Genomic DNA, 22,103 nt, shown 5'->3' on the forward strand with positions numbered 1-22,103 from the left:
CAACTATGGAGTGAACAAGGTGCTTTCAATGGCTGCAACTATATCCCAGAAGTCTAAGTAATTTATGATCAGAAGTTGGAGTTCAGGCGGAAGATTATAGAGTGGATGTTTTTGAGGTCCCAATTTATATGACATTTTGGACAAGCTATCGAAGTATTTGTTGATTAGATTAGGTGCCTACGCTTCGGGTGCTGTTTCCGCGATTGCGGCTGCTGCAAGAAGCCCCGCAAGACACAAAAGGGTCAATATGGAACATTCGGCAAGAACAAGTTGCACTGCACGATTGAATGTGGTTGTTGTATAAGATGGTGAGGGGTTCGCTTTCCTGATGAAGCAGGAGACAGATAAGGGAAGAGGGAAAGGCATAGGCGCACTAACAACATTTGCTATTGGGCTTGCTGCATCGTACATTCCATGTAGAACGTCAACCACCCAGAGCGCGAAAACCGTCAAAATGGACTCTCTACTAGAACTGTCTGGTTCGAAATCAATTCGTCGCTGTGTGGCTCCTGGCCCTCGTGGCCATAGTGGGCGCTTTCGTGGTGCTCGTTTCGTTCTCACCCACTGCCGTCCAATACGCGGCCCCCAGGTCAGTTCGATATCGAGTAATTATCAATTGATATACTGATGATTGAAAAGATGGTCTGTCTCTCGCCCTGCTTCTACCTCCCCGCATGCCTCTTCTGCCTCGTCTTCTACCTTCACGTCAGCCTCGCCCGCGCCTTCTCGTGGCCGGTGGCCTGCCTTCTCTCCTTTAATAATGATTTAAAAATGCAATATTAATTATCGATCATCACCACCGGTCGGGAATTGCCGAAGAGGAGGTAGGTACCTCAGTTATTTCAGTTTTCTGATATCATCTAATACATTTATGATATCGACTAAATAGTTACCATGCAGTAATCCTCTAAGTTGCATGATATTAAATCTACTATTCTTTGCTAAGGTCATATATGCACGTCGGCTTATAGTAGCAAGCCATGGGGCCCAATTATTACCAATGCTTATGCAAATTAGTAGCTTATTTTGTGGCCATGATGACTTCGACAGGGTTTGTTGCGAGATCCCGGCCTCCATGGACTGACCATAGTGAACACCAACGTAGGGCAAAAGACAAAGTTATGAATTTTGAGTTATACCTGAGTTATACCTGATTTGAGAGGACTGAGAGCAATATTGGCAGTGGAGGCAGTCAGCGGCGCCGGCGAGGTGGTCAACGAGGCAGCCGTGGCCGTGGTCGTGGCAGTGGTCCTGCAGATGGTCAGTACGATGGAGAGGATTTCGCGATCCTGACGAGCTGAACAAAAAGTGAAAAATTGGACAGGATAATACTACATTTCTTCTATAGGATATGACCAATATTATTGCTCCTATTGAATGTTATGAATTATCAACAAAAATCATCCTTCTCAGTTTCTTCTAGTGTTTCCATTGACCGCGGACTGAAAACCATCTTGGTATGACAATCTATATACATGAATTCCTACGCCTTCTGGGGCGCCCTTCCCACCTGAGGGGACACCTCCCGCTTGCCCGTACCGAATAACGACCCTATGTCGCCACCAGAAGGCCGACCATACTGGCAGAGACCGTGGGAGCAGAGGCGGCATCCATGAGACCCTGAGTGGAAGAAGCGTCGCCGTCGGAGGTAGCGGTGCAGGGCTCGGCGGTAGAGGCGGCGGAGGAGAGGTGGCACGAAGCCGGCCACGAAAAGGTACAGAGGAGGCAGCCGGAGCCGGTGGGGAAGGCCAAACAGTGCAGGATCAGTCCATCTTATCAATTGTCAACACATTAATTCATCCATGCTTTATCTTGAACTGACCTATGGGCCGCGTATTGGAGCACTGGCGGCACCCACAAGAACATCGCGCCAAAGACGATCTCTAAGACCATGAAGGCCAGTTGCCACGAGGCGGAAAATTGAAGGGGGTTCAATGTGTCATCAATTATTTTGACGGCGGTATGTACCAGGTATCATAGCCCGAAGGAGGCCATGCCAGTGATAATTGCCGACTTGCCATTTTGATGGCTGTGCGTGCTGTGAGAGCTCAATGAAGGGGAATTCGGAATGTAGAGAAGAAACTGTCGACATCGCCAGCGGCGGAAGACGCGGCTAGAGGAAGGCGCGATAGCCGTTGGCAGGAAGGCGAAGCCAACCAAAGATGGAGTTGAGATGGAAAGAAGAGTTGGTCCTGAGATAGCTTCATCTTTTATATCTGCAGAATACTATCTTCACTAACTAGGCAGAAGGATAGTTTCGCCATCTTGACTATTTCTACAATTCCATGGATTCAGGGAATGACCTTCATACGCTGGTAGACATTACCCAGAGTAAAGACAGTAGTGGTCCGGGACGTAGTCAATATACATTAGGGCTAGGGCTAGGGCTTCGTAGGTCAAACCAGCAGGATATCAACATCGAGATCCATTACCACCTTTCTCCAGTCCACCGTGATCAGTCCCTTTTCCATTCCAGTTTCTCCATTTATCGCCTCTCTTCTCTGCCAGACCTCCTCGACCACTCGCTTGACTAGCAATCGATTCCCCAGACCAAAGGACATAGACTGCTCCAGCCACGCCTGTGCCAGATCCACGTCCTTCACCGTGTATGCTTCTACCGCAGCGATAAATGCCGGCCACAGTGAGAAATTGCCAATGCTCTTCGTACAAAATGCTGATATATTCTGAAAGGTTAGAGAGACATAATGTGCAACTCGCCACGGTGGAACGTCCAACAGGGACCGGTGCAGATAAATATACGTTGCGAAGATGAATGCGTTGAGTTGATATCGTGCCAATTCCTGCCCCAAAGAGTCCGATTGGCCACTATAACATGATAGCTGAGACTGACATTCCTCAAGACGACCTAGAACATCAGCAACTATACGATCGACCGCAAGTCGAGTGTTTATCGAATTCTTGGCTTGCATCTGTCGACCAGCCACGGTTATCATCGAAATACATTCCAGGAGGGCCCGTTGAGCCCCGATCGTGAATCCACACTGCGGAGTCGATAGGATGGGGGAGGAGAATAAAGGAAGGTCGGATTGGATTGATTCGGTGGTCTCGGTATTCGGCAAAGAAGTCCCGCTGATTATCTTGACTATCAACAAGCTCTGCGTGGAAAAGCATGCAAATCTTGATTCTTTCCATGGATCACTATATTGTGAGTTGAGGAGGGCCCATGCACCTTGCAGATGATGCTGCCATTTTCTGGACTGCCCACTGTATACCTCTGCCATCATCAAAGTCATGATCGCCGCTAATGTGCTACTGAAGCGTTGTCTTCCACTCCGAATACTCTTGCTCAAATGTTGAATTGACGAATTATAGTGCCTTGTAGCCAACGCCATCATCCTACTTTGATCAACACCCAAATGACCCAGATTAAATGCTGCATGAGTTAAGATTGCATGATACAAAGCTTTCTCCTCTGAAAGGGTGTCATGTAGTGAGACGGCAGGATAGTACAGCTTCCATGGGTTCCAGGGATGCTCGAATGGCATCATGACGCTCGCCACGTGGTTGACATAGTGATGGAAAAGAAACTTGTTTTGGGGGTCTGTGTGAGTTGCGTTGGTTGGTCCAGCAGCTAGCATCTTGTTGACGTTTGACAGCAATGAGTTTGATGGGATGAGAGCCTGAAAAACGGAAAATGGGCTGTTCTTAGCATTCGATGGCCATGGTTTGTCCGGTTCGATACTGTCGCACTGCGCAATCAGACGGTCGACTATATCTGATGAAAGAAGGGGGTTGTTTGCCCAGGTGCGTTCTGTCCCTAGTGAGAATCATGCAAGTTCGGGGAATCGAGTTACTTACCACAATGCATATATCGTCGCCCGGTAGATCGGTAAGATTGGCCATCCTGAACCCAAACAAGTTTGGTACTGACGCTATCACAATCTACTCCCAGACGGCGACAATTCGAACACGGCGATCCCCCATCACACTTGATTTTACGACCACGACATCTCCAACAGCCCTTTCCGACAAAGGAATTAGCACATACCGGCTATCCGATCCCAAGCGCACTCACCGTAAATTCCCTCCGTCGGGCGTGGGAAGAATGGGCACCCGTCATCCGTAAGCAACGATGAGTCAAAAAAGATAAAAAGAGAGTGTTGGCGTTGATTAGGATCATAATTATCTGCTTTTTGGTTAGCGGCGCTATCAGTTGCCCTGGATTGTTAATCCCTGTTACTCGCCGCAATCTGATTGGGGGATATTGATCTATAGTGGGTTCTGTCCGTGCGGGGGTTTGGAGATTACTTTGATGAAGTGAATTTATGGGATGAGAGGTATAAATATGTACTTGAGGTGAAAGACAATTTTTGGATCGTAAAGTTTGGACAATTTCATTGTGACCGGAAAATGGGGTTCTTGCTGAACAATTCCCAGAACGATCGGACAACCTACGATTTAGAAGGGAGAACAACGCCTGGAAACGTCGAAAACCCATATACTTGGAGCCAGGTAAGAACATTGTATCAACCAAGGTTCAGGTCTAACAATTATCTCTCAGCGAAAAAAGGTTTTTGTCGTTTTTGTTGGTCTCCTTACGCTGTTCAATAGCGTCTTTGACTCGACAATCCCAAGCGGCGGAATCGACTTCATCGCCTCGAGTCTGAATGTCCGAAACGAGACACAACATGTTTTGCCAACATCAGTTTTCTTAATCGGATACGTATTCGGGCCTCTGGCCTTTGGTCCGATGAGCGAAGTTTATGGTCGACGATTGGTGATGGTCGGAACATTCATCTTATTCACCATCTTCACTCTCGCCTGCGCTGTCGCCCCGAACTGGCCGGCATTGATTATCTTTCGAGCGCTTTGTGGAATCTGCGCATCTAGTTCCATTGCCGTGACGGGAGGTTTGTTTGCAGATGTGTATGACTCGCCTCGGTCTCGTGGTCGGACCATGGCACTTTCGATGGCTGTAAGCATTCTGTTCAGAAGGTATGACTTATTCTAACGAGTCCAGATAACAACAGCGGGTCCACAATTCGCTCCGATGATATCTGGGTTCATAGCGTCGCTGGGGTGGAGATGGATCTTTTGGGTCGCTCTGATACTCGCGGGTGTAACACTGATTCCCACCCTTTTTCTTCCGGAGACATGTCGAGCGGTTCTTAAGCATGAGGACGCGAGGCCCGTCGAAAGGAATTTGACGCAGGCGTTGACTAGACCTCTGTATATGATTTTCTGCGAGCCGATCATTTCTTTCACCTGTCTCTATCTATCATATGCTAGTGCGATATTCTGTGAGTCGGCAACCCCCTCTCGGGTGATAAGTTTACTGATGCCTAGCTATAGTCATGTATTTCGAAGCATACCCGCTCATCTTCAAAGGAATATACAGCATGAGCAGCGGCGTAGCAGGCCTAGCCTTTCTCCCAAGTACGACCCTAACCTCAATTCTCCTCATCAACTAACTAACCAAACAGTCGCCCTCGGAGCCATTCTCGGAATGGCCATCTTCCTCTACTACGACTCCCTCCTCCACATCGCAAAATCCCAGAATGCCCCCTGGTCCCAGATCCAAGAATACCAACGCCTCCCCCTCGCCTGCCTCGGCGGACCGCTCTACGTCCTCGCCCTCTTCTGGCTCGGCTGGACATCATCGCCCCATATCCACTGGATCGTACCCATGCTCGCTGGGATTCCGTTCGGAGCGGGCTTCTTCCTGATCTTCGTCGCATTGATAAATTACCTCATCGACGCGTACCATGAGTTTGCGGCGAGTGCGATGGCTGCTGCGAGTTGTTGTCGGAGTATCTTCGGAGCTGTGTTGCCGTTGGCTGCTGTGCCGATGTTTAAGAGATTGGGTATTCCGTGGGGGTGTAGTTTGCTGGGCATTTTGAGTTTGGGGATGTGCTTGATTCCGTTTGGGTTTTTGAGGTTTGGGGGGTGGATGAGGGCGAGGAGTCGGTTTTCGGGTGGGAGGGATTGATTGGATTGAGTGTAGCAGGGATATGAACTACGTTACTTGAGTATACGCTCGAATAGAGATACGAATGGGGTTGAAGAATTATTGAATTACAAAGGAGTCATATTCAATTGGTATCTAATCAGACAAATATCCAGGGTAGACAAGAGAAAACGTTTGGCAGAGTCGAAATCACGGCACATATTCGGGGATCATCACATAACAATCCATTTGACGGTTCTAGAGGTTCGCACAAGTTAGTATTCGCATAGCGCAAGAAAGGGTGGAAGAGGATACACATACCGGCATGAATCCAATATCCGTCCTACCGTAGAAAAGCTCTTCGGCTAGTGAGACACCAGGGATTGCCTGGATGAATTTCCAAAGATGCTCCAAAAAGCCACCCTCGTCCCACTTGCCGACAGTACAGTATGGAATTGTCTTTCCTTTACCCTTTCTGTCTTCGTCGTCGTCTTCCGTGTTAAAAGCAACATCGAGGACTTCAAACTGCAGCACATTGAACGAAAGCCTGTCGAAGCCGTCGGCCTTGTCAATATCCGTGCAGGGAGTGATTACCAACGGGGACTCGGGGAATGTGTCGATGGGGATGGTCACATTCTCGTTCATTTGTGTTCCGTTGACCTTGTCCTGCTTCGAGACGACCACCCCATCGACATCTTTCATCACTGCCGTGAGAAAGAAGTCCGAATTAACGACCACCGCCGTGTCCCATGCTTCGTAAACGTGGATCGTGGCCGTGCCGGGCTGGGGGTGGAGTGTTTGAACGGGCGTGGCTGCGCCTTCGGGGCAGTAGGTGACGGGTATCGATTCATCGAACATCGATGTCGCTGGTTCGAGACACTCCATGACGGTTCTGTGGCCGTTTGTGAACGTGTAGGGGCTTAGGGTGGCAGCTGTTTGAGTTGGCTTTGCACCGATGGTGATTCTTGGTCTGGTAGTGTAGGCACATGGGCTCTTTCCGAACATGGTTGGGGCGTTGAACAGTGATCCAGGTTCTGTACATTCGCAGTATGCGACGTCTATGTGGGGACCGGCTCTGTGCGATTGTCAGTAGTGATTATGGTGGTCAAGAAGAAGGTACTTACTTTTCAACGCATGTCACAGTAGGCATCGGCGGAGGTAGCAAGGAGCCCAAATGGTTATGGAAAGGAATAGACGATGTTATGTTGAGAATAGAGGACGGGCCAACGAATATTTCCGACATCATCAACGGGTACTTGTGAGTTGGTCTTGTTCGAGTCGGCGTTGGACTTCCAACAGTGATCGTATGCATCATAAGAGGATGGGCATGTTTCGAACGTGTTGGGGTTGGCGATGGACTTCCCACAACAATCGTTTCCATCTTGAGCGGGGGCCTTGAGCGACATCGGGATGGCCCGGGCGATGAACTTCCAACCTGAATTTTGTCCATCGTCAATGGAGGTCTCCAATGGGGCGCCTTGCAAGAACTGGGTCCAACGAGGATCGTCTTCATCGTGAGTGGATTAAAGCTCGATGGGGTCGAGCTGACCATGTACGTTTGTATCGCGAGTGGATTAAAGCTGGAAGGCGTTGCGCTGACAATAAAGGTCTTCATTTCCAAAAGATCGTGTTTCGTTCGATCCGACGTCACTGTAGTGGTCATCGGCGTTCCCGTTATATCGCAGCCCGTGATTGTTCTGGACTTGGTTGATGTTGAACACGTCAATGTCGTTGGGGAACGGGCGACCTGTGTCGAGATCACTGTGCAATAAACAAACTCGGTCGACAAAACCTTCGATGACGCCATGCTACACGACGAACTTCTTGTTGTACTACCGTTGGGCGTAGTCCGCGGGGTGGTCTTCGGTACTGGGGTCGTCGGTGGGATTGTGGGCTTAGACGGGTCCGTAGGCTCAGGCGGATCAGAAGGGTCATGTGGATCAGATGGGTCGTTAGGATTTGGGGGACCGGGTGGCCCTGGAGGCCCTGGAGGCCCGGGAGGTCCAGGAGGTCCAGGAGGCTTGGGCGGACCGGGTGGACCAGGAGGCCCCGGAGGCCCCGGTGGTCCTGGGGGTCCTGGGGGTCCTGGCGGGGAAGGGGGTTTCGAGTCGTCACCAGAATCATCACCAGAATTGTCATCATCATCGCTTCCGTCATCATCTATGATTCCCCCAGCAGTCCGAGTGAATCTGAAAGAGTCCGGGGTCGACGTCGAATCGTACTCTGATACCACTGTAGTGGTTTGGGATTGCGGGATAGACGACGGCGACACATGGTAGCTTGAAGATGATCCAAAAGTGTAGCTCACCGGTTCGGACGTCGGCGTGGAGAGAGACGGTGAAGCACTTGAGCCGGGCTGTGGGAATAAACTTGGAATTGGAGAGCTGGCCGATATCACCTGTACCGGGACAGATGATCCAGAAGACATTGCCACTGGAGAAGAGACCTCTGAAGTCAACTGAATCGATGATAATGGCACAGGATTCGACGATGACAAAGATATTGACAGCACAGGCGAAGGCGAGGGTACCGAGGAGGGCAGGCTGGAGGGCGCCGATGCTGAGTGCAATGGTTCAGGCGAGTGCAGTGACGAGATCGAGGCCTCTGAAGTTGGTACACGAGATGGCGATGGCCAAGATGTCGAGACGGAAATCCACGATGAAGGCAACCGGCTGGAAGACAGATCTGACGATAGATGCGCCGAGTTCAATGGCTCTGGAGAGGGTGACATCGAAGGAAACAGACCTGGAGATGAGACACTTGGGAACACTGCAGAAGACGATTGGACGGCTGGCTGTGACAAAGAATACGAATCGCTCGCCGAAAATAGTGTTTCCGAACCGAATGTAACTGGGGATTGGAAAGTTGAAGTTGGTAGTTCCGAGACCATTGGAGATGTCAACAGAGAATGCGATAGCATTGGTGGCGAAGATGTAGACGACACCGCAGACCACGGCATAGAGGACCATGCGACAGACGATGAGTTATCTAGGCCCAACGCCACTGTTGATATGGATTCTGCAGGGGAGGTAACCGATGGCACCATGGTTGAAGTTGACGGCCCTAGAGACCATGGCAGCGAGAACCATCCGTCCGACTTAGAAAACACTGGCACCGATGGCTCTGCAGACACGGATTCAGACGTGAAGGATGATGCCGGGGGAGAAAGCAATTCTGAGGTTGAAGCCGATGAGGCCGATGACGATATTCCCGAAGGCAATCTCACGGACGACGGTGACTCTGAATCGGATGATCTTGTAGGCATTAAATCTGTCGTGAATGCCATTGAAGTTGGAGCTGAGCCCGACGAAGGAGGCAATTGCAGCGATGCCGGTGGCTCTGAAGACCATTTGTCAGAGGAAGTCTCAGGGCTTAACGACGCCGTCGAGAGCATTGCAGTTGGAGAGGACTCGGAATTGGAATCCAGAACAGACGAGACCGACGATGGCCATGGTGGAATCCAGGTCAGGGAAAACCATCCGGTAGAGGACGACGGTTCCGAGCTCACTGGAGCTGTAGTCACAGACGTCAAAGCAGCTTGAGTTGTTACAAGAGGTAAAGAAATCGTAGAAGACATCTCTGAAGACTGCGGTGCAGAAGATGTTTCACTTGCAGAAGACGACTCTGTAGTCACCGATGCAGACAAGTAAGGCTCCAAGATAGAAACCAGCTCTGAAACCTCAGGCGATGATTGCACAGTTGACGACAACTGACTGATAGGCAATGTTGAGGGCTCCTCATCCATAGGGAAGGAAAACAATCCGACATAGGCTGTGTGATGCGGAGACCCTGGATCCAAGCCCGACGTTGGCTCAGAGGGCAAGGCCGGTGTAGGGAGGACCATAGACAGCCACACTGGAAGGCCTGGGAGAGTGAACCATCCATTGTTAGATGAGGTCTCCGCTCCTAGTGCCATTGTATCAGCAAAAGCAGGTGGAAGGGGGTCCATTGCAGTTGTAGCCTGAAACGACGAATCCAAAGACGACGAGTCGGTTGACATTGGAAGTCCTGTCTGAACTGTGACCACAGGAGCTTCGGTGCTGGTCGATGGGATGAGTTCCAAGTCTTCCGGTCCAGGGATAGTGAGCATAGTAGGAATCTTTCTCTTGTCCAAGGACTTTGAAGGGATATCAACGGACTGGTCCGTATCCCAAGAGCTGAACTGAGAACTTGGCGAGGAATACGGCATTGAAGCAGTTGACGTGGTATTCACAATGCTGGAGAGACTGCCATTTCTCAACGTCGGGGAGGCATGATGATTGCCGCTATACGCAGCAACCATCTCCCCCAGTGGGATCAACGCTGGGATCAGGCTCTTGACCATCATGACGGCGTTCTAAAGAGCCAGATATTAGAAACGATTCTTTGAAAAATGCATACAAATTGGGAGATACGATACTCACGACGAAGCTGTCTAACACCAGTGGATAGCTGAGCAGTCTGGCAGGTCTGGGGAGGAGAAGGAGAGATCGAGAAAGAAAAAGAAGTCGATGTCCTTCTGTGTGAGGGGCTATGCCAGAAAGGGAAGTCGAGCGAGAGGCTGGCTTGTATTAGAAAATCTTTCATTTTTATTTTTGCTGTCAAATTTCCCAGTGAGCCCCACTCTGATATTCACTCTGATATTTACTGATTCATTCACTGGAATATTCACTGCAGAGAGAAAATGTGACTGGAAAATTCTGTCCTAGTGGGAAGTCATATAATATCTCCTCCCATTGACCTTCTCCCACTTCTTCTCACCCACCCTTCTCGATCCTTCAACCTCTTCATCCTTTCCTCCCTTCATCATCTCTTCTCTTGACCACCTTCCTCTCTCAACTCGCTTCATCGTCAAGATGATCTCGTCTCAGGGCAAGATGTTGTCCTTGCTCTTCGTCCTTCTCTCGTTCCTGTCCGTCTGCGTCTCTGGGTGGACTGGGTTCGATGGGTATGTCTCTTGACGCGTTTCATTCCAAGCTTCAGCTAATATAGAAACAGCCAGGACCCTTATGGAAGAAACATGTCTCTGTCCTGGTCCATTCACTTTGAGCCTGCTGTCGCTGGCCTCAACAAGCGTCTCGAACCCAGATTCGAAGAATTCCGCGACGACCTCGTCAACCGCGCTACTCCCGTCCTCCAGAACGATGAGAAGTTTCTCGCTTTCGGCAACGACCAGGCCATGCTCGGCAGTGACGGCTTCGTCGGATGCATTGGCGCTGTCATCGTGAGCACAAAGGGAACTATCATCGCCCACTACAGCAACGATCCCAGTGGAGTTGAACGCGCCAAGGACAAGCTTCCCAAGCTCATCAAGGAAAACAAAAAGGCCCTTGCCGGTGGACAGGCTTGGATCTACGCCCACGTTCGCCCTAGGGAGCCCAACAACTTCCTCACTGCTCCTGGCAACCAGGTCTTGATTGACATCATCAAGAGGGAACTCGACATTGACGCCCACGTCGAGAGATATGCCGAGATCGAGGACTTCTTGGAGAAGGACAATGGTGAGCTGCGTGAGGATTTCGAGGAGCTCTACGATGAACTCAAGCAGGGTGCCATCTTGGTCAAGCATGCTGGTGGCCCGTCTGAGCCTGCTGAGGTTATCTTTGTCAACTTGGATTGGCAGAGACCTGCGGACGACTAAATGTCGCGGCTGTTGGAAGTCTGCTTTGACACATTATGGGTAGCTGGTTACATGTATCTAGTACATTTATAACAAAAGTCGAGCTACCTTTGGGTACCCAGTATGATTCAATCATCGAATACGAAATTGAACCTTCATTCGGATTTTTCTACATTGTAGATTGATCTTGTAGAGAAAAAGAAGTCTGTCATGTGGTTTCAACTTTCATTCCATTATATATAACACGCACTCGAAGCAACCCAACGTGAAAACCTCCATAGTATTATTCAAGCTGGCATTTACAAATAGACCCAAGCAAATTCATTTTTATCTCAGCAGAGAATTTATCTCGTCCACGTTGTGCTTGCTACTGCCAGAATAATTCCACGATGTCGTGTATTTAGGGCTCGCCAAGTCCCACTTGACCGCCTTGTTTATCAGGCATCAAGGCCGATCTGGCACTAAAAGGAGAAACCCGTGGGACTTTTCGGGTCGGGATCTAGACCCAGACAGACCCACAGGCCCTATTTTGACCGCAGCTGGCTTTTCGACTGTATGATATTTTGGTGTATTCCGTTTGGGTATTTTCTAAAATTTATCTGGGTGAGGAGAATTCCGATATTGGATCTTTTTGAGCACGTAATTGTGGTGAGATTTAGCGTTATTGACAGGCGTGGTGGAATGTGGATTTGTGATCAAGTCTCTCCCAGTCGACTCGCTGGCTGTTTTGATGCCATCTTTCTAAGGAGGTGCACCAGTCACGCCAGAAATCCAACCATCAATATTGAAGACATTCTCCAGCATCCCCAAGAATAGAATATTTCTACAATCATACCCTTATTGTGCTCAATTGCTAATAACTTTCATATTACTAGTTCCAAGAATTACCCGAAACATCTCCGGTACAGATTTATCACCGATCTCGAAATGTAGAATAATTCCATAGAGGCTCTGATGGCCAGTCGGATTCTAATACTGGCTGGGGTGATGATACAACGCATTGTTTGCGCTGTTTGTGTGACACTACCGATTCACTTGCTCTGACGTCCAATGGTCCTGCCCAATCTGGACAACTTCAGTCTCCTCCAATTCTCCCAACGCCTGTTCAGCGTCTCTTTCTCGTTCATGTTTTTCTCACCCTTTCTTCATTGCGAGTCAACTCTGCATCATGGATAGCCAATACGCGAAATGGTTTGCAGGCATTGCGAATGAGATGGACACCAAGTTGGACCCTTTCGAAGTCGCCGCTCTGACCTCGTACTTCGATGATGTCATCCCATTGCAGGATACAGTTTCTCGGCTTAAATGGCCCACCATTCCGGGGCCTGGTGTTAGCCGGCCTGGAAGGCTTTGGGCCTTGCTGCTCTTCCTAGCCAGGGGCCACCAGGAACCACACGACGATATCCTCAATCTACTCCAAGTACTTTGGCTCTTCCGAAAATCAAAGGGGCGAATGAAATAATCTGGCCATATGAAAGAGATGTAGGTTTTGGAGAGAACTGGAGGAATGATTTCAACTGTAAGTGCTCCCTTCCCCTGAAAGTGATAATACTGATGATGTTAGCGCTGAGTGCCCAGCATTACCGAGCCAAACCTCTTCTCCAACCTATATGCGCCCAATGGATAAACTCCAATGCCTTTACTGCTCGCCTCATCGGCGCTTTTATTATCGATGGATACTACTGGGCGTTGCTGTTATTGTGGAAGCACTGGAGAGGAGGATCGATTTTACGAGACTTACCGCCAGAGAGGAGAGCAATGTCTCTGCCGCAGCACAGTACTTCATCCTCGCCAGCAAGGAATTTCTCTATAACCCATTCCGAAATGCCGATAAGCAGAATAATCCGTGGGTCACTGGTTGGGGAAACGAGACACAGCTCTGGACCGGCGAGAGGGGTTTCAATATGGAACGGTGGAACTTCTGGAAGAGCCAATGGGGGGCATTGAGAGTGAGGGAAGAGCTGAGTGATGATGCCAGGGAGGCTGCAAGAAGAGCCGAGGTTGCCATGGACAAAGCAGAGAGACAGAAGGAGCGCTGAACCTTCAATAGGCACCAAAATACTGTTTGTGGATTCGTGACTATAGATTTAGAGTCGACGGAATAGTATAGCTGGCACTGCTAGTCTACGGCTTCTATCCCGGAACGAGGTTACACGCATAGTGAACTTTAATTCCATCGTTATCCCTCATTCAGATTGATCCATGAAATATCATCAGCGATATCTCTCAAGTCCTCCGCGGTAATAGCGATGCCTGTTTCGATTTGTCCACGCCCTCGGTCGTACAAAGTCTGAAACGGAAGAATCATGGGACCACCAGTGACAGTACTCGGAGTCGTTATCACCTGCTGGACAGAGTAAGGCCGTGGCTGAGTGGTGCATGGAGCTATCTGCAACGGCCGCTGCACTATCTCAAACCTTACATAGGCTTGGTTGATAGCTATGATAAGCACAATGCTGACATCCCCATCCGAGTGCTCAAACCACCATTTCGCTTCTTCCTTCAGTTTGCTATACGATTCAGAGACATCAGTCTGCAATACCAAGGTAGACCAGACTATACCTCCAGCAACTAACGTGCGCGAACCTGGTAAGAAGATCTGGTATCCCTGTTTTCGCTTGCTTCCAGTCGGATTGTAAGTTGCTTTTCCATCCCATCGATCATAGCCGAGAGCAACCGCAGGATTCTACATCATGACTCGTCGAAATTCTATCCGTGACCCCTTTCGTCAAACCTTTTTGTCTAGCGCTTGTTCCTTTGTACGGGATTCTGGACATTCTTGAGCCGGAGAAGCCATCACGGCGCCACTATCTCTCTATCGTTAGACTTGCAATTGACCCTGGGAGGGTATACCATATCCCGCGGATCATCTATTTCATAGCCAGTCCGGTTTGCAGCTGTATGTCGACTCTGCAATTCGATGATATCTATCTTTACCCCTGGACTGGAATTTGGTTGATTGCTTTTTTTCGTTGCCATATTGAGGTTGATCGTCTTTGTCTATAGGCAGGTGTTTTGACGTCTCTGCATTGACTTGGCAGAGCATCATCAGGTATCATCTTCACAATACTATATGAACATTAAGCACACGGGTTCCTAAATTATGTTTATCACATGAAATCCATAATAATATCATTGTTGCTAATGTAACCTCATTGCCGGGCCACTGCCACAGCACAGCCCCATGACGTCACTTCTATCAGCCACATATAAACAGCGCTTATTTTCTCCAATTTTTTCTCCTCTCATTTTTGTTTCCCTACATCGCAACGTCTTCTAACATATCCATTAAATTCCATTCATTCAAGATAATCATGGCACCTATCACTATCACCGTCACGGGCAACTCATCCATCGACGCTCGCCCCGAACAAGCCGTCCTCTCCCTCCAAGTCAAATCCGACGGCCCCTCCAAAGACATCGTCTCCAAAGAAGCAACAGCAACCGCAAACCAAGTCCAACAAACCTTCAAAGAGCTCCAAGCCGAGTCATCACCTCCAGTCTCGGCCTTCTCAACCCAGTCCGTCCGCAGCGGGTCAGAAGTCCCCCGCGACAACGACGGCAACCCCCGCGAACGGGTGTACTTCTCCCAGATCTCATTCGAGGCGACATTCCATGACTTTGAAAGACTCGGCCAAGTCACCGGCCGTCTGAGCGCGCACCCAAATATCGAGATCTGCAATGTGGACTGGCGGTTAACAGACGCAACCAAGAAAGATCTCTCCTCTCGCGCGAGGAAACAGGCAATGGTGGATGCGATTCAGAAAGCGAAGGACTACGCGGACGTTATTGGGAGAGAGGTCGTGCCGGTGGAAATTACAGATACGGATTGTTCGTACGGGTATCCCCCGCGGATGATGGCTAATTGCATGGCAGCGCCGGGGTTGGGGGCTGAGGATGAGAGAGAGGATTTGGATCTGACGCCGAGGAATATTGACGTTACGAATTCGGTGCAGGTGAACTTTAAAGGCGAGTGAGGGGAAACAGATACTAAGATTAGGTATGAATGCGTGATCAAGAATAATAAATATGATTAATTGCTTTTTTAATGGTAGCTAGCAGTCAGGGAAAGATCTGGGCGCTTACTAGCCAAAAGTATCACGATCCAACCACTCATTTCCGTCTTCTACCACACCCCGCTACCCAGGTAGACCTTCTGGTAAAGGTGCATCAGCATCATCCAATAAACCCATGACAAGTCATCGACTGTGGATCGCGCTAATGGCGGGGATGTTGGCTAATTAGCCATCACGATATCTCATCACGAAGGGCCATCTGCCGGCCTGGACATCGCTGTGAGATAATAAAAAGGTTTTCGATTGAGAACTCAAAATGGCCAACATTTGTGAGATATGCAAACCTATGTTTCAACGAGCCCACTGGGAGTATCATGTCCATCATCGCAGCCTCGAATCTTTCGTCAGAGCGAAAGAACAAGGTTGTCGGATCTGCACGCATCTATGGCAGCGGATCCTTGCAGAGTGCGACGTCCCTGGGAGTCGTCTGGTGTTCCCCATTCAACACATGAGTGGCCCGAGTGGGACTATAGGTGACGTCAATATACTGGCCACAATACTGGCAGACGATGGAAGCACCCCTGAAGGTCTTTCTTACTGGCTAAACGTTACTCCAAGTGGTGTCTATCGCATAGGTCTTGGTAACAAGGATCGAAGCTCAGAGACTGCGCTCGAACAAGGCATCAAGGCCACTCACAAATGGATGGACGAGTGTTTGAATCATCATGCAACATGTTTGAACAACATTCAGCCCTCCTTTGTCCCCACTCGATTGCTTGTATTAGAGGAAGGCGCGGTGCGGATTGTTGTGACAGCAGAGGAGAAGATATCCGGCCCTTATGCGGCCCTGAGTTACTGCTGGGGTGATGGTTCGTCTTTTCCCTGCCTGGTGGCTGAAAAGCAAGCCAGATATCCACGGGGTCTTCTTTTGTCAGAGCTTCAACAGGGTATTCTTATATCTGAGCTTCCAAGCGCGTTTCAAGAGGTGATTCACTTCATCAAGAATCTCTCCAAAAGCAAGTTTGCCATTCGCTATCTCTGGATTGACGCGCTCTGTATCGCCCAAGGCTGTCATGAAGAATGGCTTTTCGAGTCCTCTCGGATGGAAGATGTGTATTCCAACTGCGTTATCTGTCTGGCTCTATGCAGAGCTAAAGATCCAGATCAAAGCTGCATAGGCGGGTGCTCTCCCAGTGTACTTCCGCCATTTGAAGTGGAAGGAAAAGGATTCTTTGAAGGCAGCGACAAGTGCACAATTTTCTGTGACGGATACTATAGCGATGCGCTCTACAATCAACCACTTTGGCACCGCGCGTGGCCTTTACAGGAGCGGCTTCTTCCTCCACGCGTTCTCAGCTTTGGGCTGGGTGAGCTCTTTTGGGATTGCTTCGAGAGTGACAACCGATGCGAATCTTTTCCAGAGGGGATCCAAATCGTATCGGATGATCTAACTCTAATCAACATGGATCATCTGAAGCGCAAGATCATGCCGGATCGATTGAATACGTCTCTCTGTCAGCGTATGTGGAAAAATATTGTCATGGAGTATTCTCAGCGGAGTTTAACATGTCCTGAGAAAGAGAAGTTGGTTGCACTATCGGCCATTGCAACACGGTGGGGGAAAACCATGAATGATGAATATCTTGTGGGCCACTTTTGGAAGATGCTACCTCACAGTCTCCACTGGGCACCAGTACACATTGAAGGCCTAAAGCGATTGCAGGCACCACCCAGGCGCATGCATAGTTTCATCGAGGAAAAGAACGGCCAAGGGCAGATCAAAGTGCCAAGTTGGAGCTGGGCGTCGGTTGATGGCCCACTAGATGGTGTTCCTTATGGCAAGGTAATGGCACATGTAAAGAGCTGGGATTTGATGTCAACCAAAGACAACCATCAAGGTCAGAAGGTGTTGCTTGCTACTTTGACAATTGAAGCAGTCTGTCTAGAAATCGAATCGATTGACGGAATGCCCTATTGCCGTGAGCCAACAGGGGCTACCCATCGGGTATTTGGTCGACCCGATGATTCAAGCTACACAATACCTAGCGGAACCAAATCTAGACACGCCTGTTTAGCCAGGTCTTACGGCGATTTGTTGGGTGTGATACTAGAGCCGGTAGAAGTGGAAGGCAAGACAATGTATAGCAGAATCGGGTCCTTTACCGTAGATCTACCCATGGTGGAACGGGTTGGAGCTCTGGACAGCATAAATGGAAAAGGAACGGACACTGATATTGATTTAAACATGGAACATGCGATATTTATTATTATATAAACCAATATACAGCCCTATATGGTCTCATTACGATTTCTACCGCTTAGGAGTCATGTGGTATTGATTCAAGCATGACAGTTTTATTCCTTTGACATTTTATTTTCCATTTCCCTTTCGATCTACTCTGGCTTTCTATTTGACTACACTTATCCCATCAACAGGAATTACACAAACACACTCCCCTTCATCTTCATCCAAAGACTCATACATATCGTAATCCCCAGAAAGACCACCTGTAGCTACTCCCATCGTCTCCTTCCTATCCCCAACCCCAAACAAAGCCCCCTCCGCATATTCTCTCCCCCTAACGCCCTTCTTCCCATCAACTCTTACCTCCACCACCCGATACGCAAACACAAACGGCGACGAATGTTCAAACTGCGCTTCCTCTACATCCCCTCGACTGATATCAACCTGCGGACCAGCAGAAATCGGTAATCCAGTAGCCGATCCATCAAGACCGAACATGGCTGTTTTCCCGCGGTCTTTTCGGTGGAGTGTTCTTACCCTTGCACCTTCGACTGTCTTGATGCCTGTTATTATGTAGACTGGTTCTTTGTAGTTTGTTTGTTTAAGGAAACTGTTCACATCCCGATGTGATGCCAATTGTTCGATGAGGTCTTGGGATGGGGAAATCCAGGCTGTATCCATTTTCTCGAATGAATAGGAACTGATGTCAGCGTGTTCACGGCTAATTGACGCTTCCGCGCCTAGACCGCATATTTGGAGGAATTTGGCAAAAAGGCCAATTTTTCGGGTTCGTGAGTGTTCGATCGTTTGGCTGAGGTTGGATTTGGTGGTTTTGAAGATGTTGAGATCGTGTTCGTGCAGAGTATCCGGGGTATAGAGGGGGGTTGACGGGTTGAATGGATCGTCTATTATGGATCCTAGAGTGATGGAGTCGGGAGGAAAGTCCCAGTTTGGGACTAAGAAGTAAGTCTTGATTTGGTTCGCCATGATTGTTGATGGTTTTGGATGGAAAATGTGTCTTGGTCCGAGGGAAGGCTGAAGACGATCTGGCGGGGTAATTCGATATCCCTGCAACAGGGATTCGATAAGCGACTTGGATCACTATTGATAGCAATTGAGGCTTCAGATTAAGGAGGTCAGATATAATTTGGATTAACTTCGGAGTGCATCTAGTAAAATCTGATCTATCCCGTTCTTTCTACTCTCATTAAATAACCTCCACGGGGTGATATAATTAAACCCATCGCTGACCTCCGATACCTTAAGAAGCACTGCCTCAACTCCCTTCTTACTTCTGAGCTGAGATAATAAAAATTCAAGATTCTCATCAACTCCTGCAGGCAAGTGTCTCAGGTAATCGATGATTACCGCTACGACGCCACTGGCGACAGGAGTCGCTACTGACGTTCCTGACATGACCTTCGTTCGTCCCCTACCATTCGAACTCAGACTCGAGGGCCAGGAAGACGTTACTCCCTCTCCGAGTGTGCTGAAGTTCTTGGTGTATGGATATGGACCAGGGGTAAATGGTGACTTGTTTCCTTTTCCGTCGGAAGAACCAATGCATATCACTTCGTTCTGATCGGCAGGGTATGCTATGCCCCTATTGCCCCCGTCATTACTTGCAGCGGCAAGGATGACAATCCCTTCTTTGTATGCAGACAGGATGCAGTTTTGTATCCCCTCAAGACTCACAGAACGACGGTGAAAGCCGAATGAGAGTGAAATGATATCGACGCCTTCCCGGATTACCCATTGCATTGCCTGATTAGATACGTTAGTTTGGTGCAATTAAAAATCACTGTATAGGTCTACCCACCTCAACAATAGATTCCGGACTTTCCAAACTATTACTGGCAGTCACCCGTGCATGATAAATGTCCGCATTCTCTGCAATTTGCAGTAGGAGGGCTGTGCAGAATGTACCATGACCATTCGTATCAGTAGGGCATGCATCGTCATCATCGACCACAAAATTTCTGTACTTAATGCGATACGAATTCCTTTTAATAAAAGCATCATTTCGGTCAATCCCAGTGTCCAGAATAGCAACTTTGACTAGGCCTCGTATTGGCGTTAAACTTCGTCTGGGAAGTAGGGGAAAGACGTTTTCGCGGAAAAGGTCGAACCATTCCTCTGCCAGAGCCATCCTGCTTATAGAGTCAGCGTATAATTTCTAGCAGGGAATAGTTATTATGTGTTATACGCTTCAGGCCTGGCCTCCCTATCATCAAACATCCCAAATTGACATTCCTCTATGTCCATCTCAGCAAGGTCGGGATGGGTATGAAGCATATTCCCATTATCCTCCATAGCAAACTGCAGCGGGCAAATTATTCTTTGGTATATAATTTGTCGCATTCCATCCTTATCCAAAAAGAACTTTTCTCCAAGATCACAGGTTAGGCACGTTCGTACGGCTTCTAAATAGTAGGAGCCTTCCGCATGAAAAGGACGGTCGGCGATCGGGAGGTTCTCGTTTGACGCGTTGTCAAGAATTGAATTTACAACTGCCATATCTAAAATCAAGATGCTGTTACATTCCGGCATGGATTTCCGCGTGTAATATTGACGGATGTCGTCCCATGTGTGATCCAGCGACAGTTCGGTAAGAAGTTTGCCCAATGCGAATATTGTGGGTTCAAGAATGCTGGGTGCTATCTCCCCTGGGAAAATCCCTCCATCTGGTGAAAAAGACGACTGTGATACGAAAGCCTCAGTCAGCACTAGACCATTTTGAGAGCGAATGAAATGGATATCATTCCCAGTCCAGCTCCGGTGTATCCACGAGGTCTCATACAGATGGAGAACACTCGTTGCCATGGTCAACGCCAATCTCAGTCGAGACTCAGTGGGAAATGCTGTCAGTGAGATTGCAGGATCTTCGATGATGTTGCGTAAGGACAAGACCGAGGTCCAGGGACATGACTCAACCTTTGGCTTTTGCACACGAACTTGGAGGGACCCCGTATCTTTAGTACCCAACATGCCGATTATGCCGTCTTGGGCATATTGCACTTCGAGAGCGGCGATACAAAGGTTCAATGAACTCTTTATACCCGGTGGTGGAGGTGTTGATAAAGGCCAGAGAATGGTCTCCTGGAATCGAGTAATCTTGTCCCTGATTGTACTGGTCTTTGGTAGGTCAAAGGAATCTTCAGAGTCGCTGGAATCCCCTTGAAACGGTGTGAGGCGGAGCTGCTTTTTATCCTTCATCCAGGTATCAAGCTCAGCCCATTGCCAGAATCGTCTATTTCTCCCCAAGAGCCGGGTAGCCCCTCTCGGCATCGATGGGTTATGGAGGATAACTTTAAATACCGGTGTCTGAGAGAAACAAAGAGTGTCCACGTTCCGAGGCAACGTATTTTCCAACCTGAGAAGTACGAGGTGTTTATCTCGACAACTGCAATCGAAGCCTTGCTGTGAACCAAAAACTCGGGAGAGAACGAATGCTTGTCTGTGGCATTTGTCCAGTCGCCGGAGCTGATCCTTCTGGAGTTTACTCTTGGAAGTCTGCTTTGCCCTCTCGACATGCCATTGTAGCTTTTCGTTGACACTATTGATCTTGTACTGGTATTCATTTAATCCCTGATTACGCCAGGCTAGCTTGAATCCTTCGTATCGGATCATAAATGCTTCTGAAAACCGGTTATCTGTGTCGTTCTGAGCGAGAGCGTCCGTCGGACAACGGCCGGTACCGCGACGATTATCGGTTAGTTTTTTCCAAGGTTCCTAAATAATAATTCGCATCAGCACTTATTCCGGGGGCTTTCTTTTACATTTGAGATCTCCAGAGACAAACAGCCTACCTGATCGCTATCGTCGAGGTTTAATAACCCAGCAAGTTCTCGCACAATCCCTAGAAGCTGCTGCAGAAGTGTATGGATTGGTCTCAACGAGGGCCCAAGAGCGGCTTTAATCTTGTTTTGCAATTGTTCGTCAGTCGGAGCAGTCCGACCTTCGATCATATCATTGGATTGGTGACCAAAAACGTGGGTCACGATGTCTATTAGGACACTGCGTTCGACTCTGAGCGCCAAGATCAGATCGCGAACTCTCCTGCTCCCCCTATGCCTTATACCCAATTGGCTTGCTGCTGTCGCATAGTCTTGGAGAATGTCAATGATAGATTGCATTGACTGGAGGACGACTGGTGCCGAAGCTAGATAGGTGGTCATCTTGCTGGCTCTGCGTTAATTATGGGTCATAGGTAACTTGAAGATATGCCAATAGAATTCATCCGGCCTTTTTGCAACAAAAGTATCGAGACATCTCGTTCTCAGAATTGGAAGTGCATCATTGACTTTTAACTGGATGGAAGGAGAATGGAATTCC

The 22,103-nt window shown here is 48.8% G+C and overlaps 14 protein-coding genes across 14 annotated transcripts; 6 read left to right on the forward strand and 8 right to left on the reverse strand.

Annotated features, from left to right (window-relative positions):
* Positions 1–1,021: 1,021 nt before the first annotated feature.
* ASPWEDRAFT_168591 (uncharacterized protein) lies at positions 1,022–1,893 on the reverse strand (the record flags this gene model as incomplete). Its single annotated transcript, XM_040830314.1, has 4 exons — positions 1,022–1,080; positions 1,151–1,251; positions 1,488–1,772; positions 1,823–1,893. 4 exons carry the CDS (start codon positions 1,891–1,893, stop codon positions 1,022–1,024), a joined length of 516 nt encoding a protein of 171 aa, XP_040692374.1.
* A 455-nt stretch (positions 1,894–2,348) lies between these two features.
* On the reverse strand, positions 2,349–3,967 carry ASPWEDRAFT_180214 (fungal specific transcription factor domain-containing protein). The gene is made up of 2 exons (XM_040831830.1): positions 3,820–3,967; positions 2,349–3,772 (listed from the first exon to the last, which is right to left on the reverse strand). Exons 1-2 carry the CDS (start codon positions 3,827–3,829, stop codon positions 2,397–2,399), a joined length of 1,386 nt encoding a protein of 461 aa, XP_040692375.1. The 5' UTR covers positions 3,830–3,967; the 3' UTR covers positions 2,349–2,396.
* Positions 3,968–4,371: 404 nt separating this feature from the next.
* Positions 4,372–5,950, forward strand: ASPWEDRAFT_48878 (MFS transporter; the record flags this gene model as incomplete). The annotated part of the gene is made up of 5 exons (XM_040837178.1): positions 4,372–4,473; positions 4,523–4,936; positions 4,982–5,261; positions 5,314–5,397; positions 5,445–5,950. The coding sequence occupies 5 exons, from the start codon at positions 4,372–4,374 to the stop codon at positions 5,948–5,950; spliced, it is 1,386 nt and encodes a 461-aa protein (XP_040692376.1).
* A 168-nt stretch (positions 5,951–6,118) lies between these two features.
* On the reverse strand, positions 6,119–8,336 carry ASPWEDRAFT_168595 (uncharacterized protein; the record flags this gene model as incomplete). The annotated part of the gene is made up of 3 exons (XM_040830315.1): positions 6,119–6,166; positions 6,230–6,983; positions 7,033–8,336. 3 exons carry the CDS (start codon positions 8,334–8,336, stop codon positions 6,119–6,121), a joined length of 2,106 nt encoding a protein of 701 aa, XP_040692377.1.
* Positions 8,337–8,380: 44 nt separating this feature from the next.
* ASPWEDRAFT_168596 (uncharacterized protein) lies at positions 8,381–9,450 on the forward strand (the record flags this gene model as incomplete). The annotated part of the gene is made up of 2 exons (XM_040830316.1): positions 8,381–8,434; positions 8,491–9,450. 2 exons carry the CDS (start codon positions 8,381–8,383, stop codon positions 9,448–9,450), a joined length of 1,014 nt encoding a protein of 337 aa, XP_040692378.1.
* Positions 9,451–9,513: 63 nt separating this feature from the next.
* Positions 9,514–10,235, reverse strand: ASPWEDRAFT_168597 (uncharacterized protein; the record flags this gene model as incomplete). The annotated part of the gene is made up of 2 exons (XM_040830317.1): positions 9,514–9,560; positions 9,623–10,235. The coding sequence occupies 2 exons, from the start codon at positions 10,233–10,235 to the stop codon at positions 9,514–9,516; spliced, it is 660 nt and encodes a 219-aa protein (XP_040692379.1).
* Positions 10,236–10,764: 529 nt separating this feature from the next.
* Positions 10,765–11,528, forward strand: ASPWEDRAFT_24610 (uncharacterized protein; the record flags this gene model as incomplete). Its single annotated transcript, XM_040832639.1, has 2 exons — positions 10,765–10,835; positions 10,886–11,528. 2 exons carry the CDS (start codon positions 10,765–10,767, stop codon positions 11,526–11,528), a joined length of 714 nt encoding a protein of 237 aa, XP_040692380.1.
* Positions 11,529–12,675: 1,147 nt separating this feature from the next.
* Positions 12,676–13,695, forward strand: ASPWEDRAFT_65682 (uncharacterized protein; the record flags this gene model as incomplete). Its single annotated transcript, XM_040838810.1, has 3 exons — positions 12,676–12,837; positions 12,885–13,026; positions 13,072–13,695. The coding sequence occupies 3 exons, from the start codon at positions 12,676–12,678 to the stop codon at positions 13,452–13,454; spliced, it is 687 nt and encodes a 228-aa protein (XP_040692381.1). The 3' UTR covers positions 13,455–13,695.
* Positions 13,687–14,492, reverse strand: ASPWEDRAFT_180217 (uncharacterized protein; the record flags this gene model as incomplete). Its single annotated transcript, XM_040831831.1, has 3 exons — positions 14,242–14,492; positions 14,084–14,193; positions 13,687–14,017 (listed from the first exon to the last, which is right to left on the reverse strand). The coding sequence occupies exons 1-3, from the start codon at positions 14,302–14,304 to the stop codon at positions 13,687–13,689; spliced, it is 504 nt and encodes a 167-aa protein (XP_040692382.1). The 5' UTR covers positions 14,305–14,492.
* Positions 14,493–14,698: 206 nt separating this feature from the next.
* ASPWEDRAFT_36383 (SIMPL domain-containing protein) lies at positions 14,699–15,736 on the forward strand. Its single transcript, XM_040834442.1, has one exon. The coding sequence runs from the start codon at positions 14,822–14,824 to the stop codon at positions 15,482–15,484; it is 663 nt and encodes a 220-aa protein (XP_040692383.1). The 5' UTR covers positions 14,699–14,821; the 3' UTR covers positions 15,485–15,736.
* ASPWEDRAFT_36384 (uncharacterized protein) lies at positions 15,731–17,837 on the forward strand. Its single transcript, XM_040834443.1, has one exon. It carries the CDS (start codon positions 15,840–15,842, stop codon positions 17,796–17,798), a length of 1,959 nt encoding a protein of 652 aa, XP_040692384.1. The 5' UTR covers positions 15,731–15,839; the 3' UTR covers positions 17,799–17,837.
* A 7-nt stretch (positions 17,838–17,844) lies between these two features.
* Positions 17,845–18,797, reverse strand: ASPWEDRAFT_36385 (uncharacterized protein). Its single transcript, XM_040834444.1, has one exon. It carries the CDS (start codon positions 18,753–18,755, stop codon positions 17,931–17,933), a length of 825 nt encoding a protein of 274 aa, XP_040692385.1. The 5' UTR covers positions 18,756–18,797; the 3' UTR covers positions 17,845–17,930.
* A 75-nt stretch (positions 18,798–18,872) lies between these two features.
* On the reverse strand, positions 18,873–19,570 carry ASPWEDRAFT_340230 (uncharacterized protein). Its single transcript, XM_040833913.1, has one exon. It carries the CDS (start codon positions 19,527–19,529, stop codon positions 18,921–18,923), a length of 609 nt encoding a protein of 202 aa, XP_040692386.1. The 5' UTR covers positions 19,530–19,570; the 3' UTR covers positions 18,873–18,920.
* Positions 19,457–22,101, reverse strand: ASPWEDRAFT_340476 (uncharacterized protein). Its single transcript, XM_040833916.1, has 5 exons — positions 21,578–22,101; positions 19,975–21,500; positions 19,754–19,921; positions 19,588–19,679; positions 19,457–19,532 (listed from the first exon to the last, which is right to left on the reverse strand). Exons 1-4 carry the CDS (start codon positions 21,944–21,946, stop codon positions 19,619–19,621), a joined length of 2,124 nt encoding a protein of 707 aa, XP_040692387.1. The 5' UTR covers positions 21,947–22,101; the 3' UTR covers positions 19,457–19,532; positions 19,588–19,618.
* Between the last annotated feature and the right edge of the window lie 2 nt (positions 22,102–22,103).

This window comes from Aspergillus wentii (assembly GCF_001890725.1).
Source record: "Aspergillus wentii DTO 134E9 unplaced genomic scaffold ASPWEscaffold_2, whole genome shotgun sequence".
Lineage (NCBI taxonomy): Eukaryota > Fungi > Ascomycota > Eurotiomycetes > Eurotiales > Aspergillaceae > Aspergillus > Aspergillus wentii.

Bases quoted from the DNA above. Each gene is read 5' to 3' on its own strand.
- ASPWEDRAFT_36383 (XM_040834442.1), top strand. From the start codon at position 14,822: ATGGCACCTATCACTATCACCGTCACGGGCAACTCATCCATCGACGCT.
- ASPWEDRAFT_36384 (XM_040834443.1), top strand. From the start codon at position 15,840: ATGGCCAACATTTGTGAGATATGCAAACCTATGTTTCAACGAGCCCAC.
- ASPWEDRAFT_36385 (XM_040834444.1), bottom strand. From the start codon at position 18,755: ATGGCGAACCAAATCAAGACTTACTTCTTAGTCCCAAACTGGGACTTT.
- ASPWEDRAFT_340230 (XM_040833913.1), bottom strand. From the start codon at position 19,529: ATGCAATGGGTAATCCGGGAAGGCGTCGATATCATTTCACTCTCATTC.
- ASPWEDRAFT_340476 (XM_040833916.1), bottom strand. From the start codon at position 21,946: ATGACCACCTATCTAGCTTCGGCACCAGTCGTCCTCCAGTCAATGCAA. The intron at 21,501-21,577 runs GTAGGCTGTTTG...ATTATTATTTAG, and splicing joins ACCTCGACGATAGCGATCAG to GAACCTTGGAAAAAACTAAC. The intron at 19,680-19,753 runs GTACAGAAATTT...CATTCTGCACAG, and splicing joins AGGAATTCGTATCGCATTAA to CCCTCCTACTGCAAATTGCA.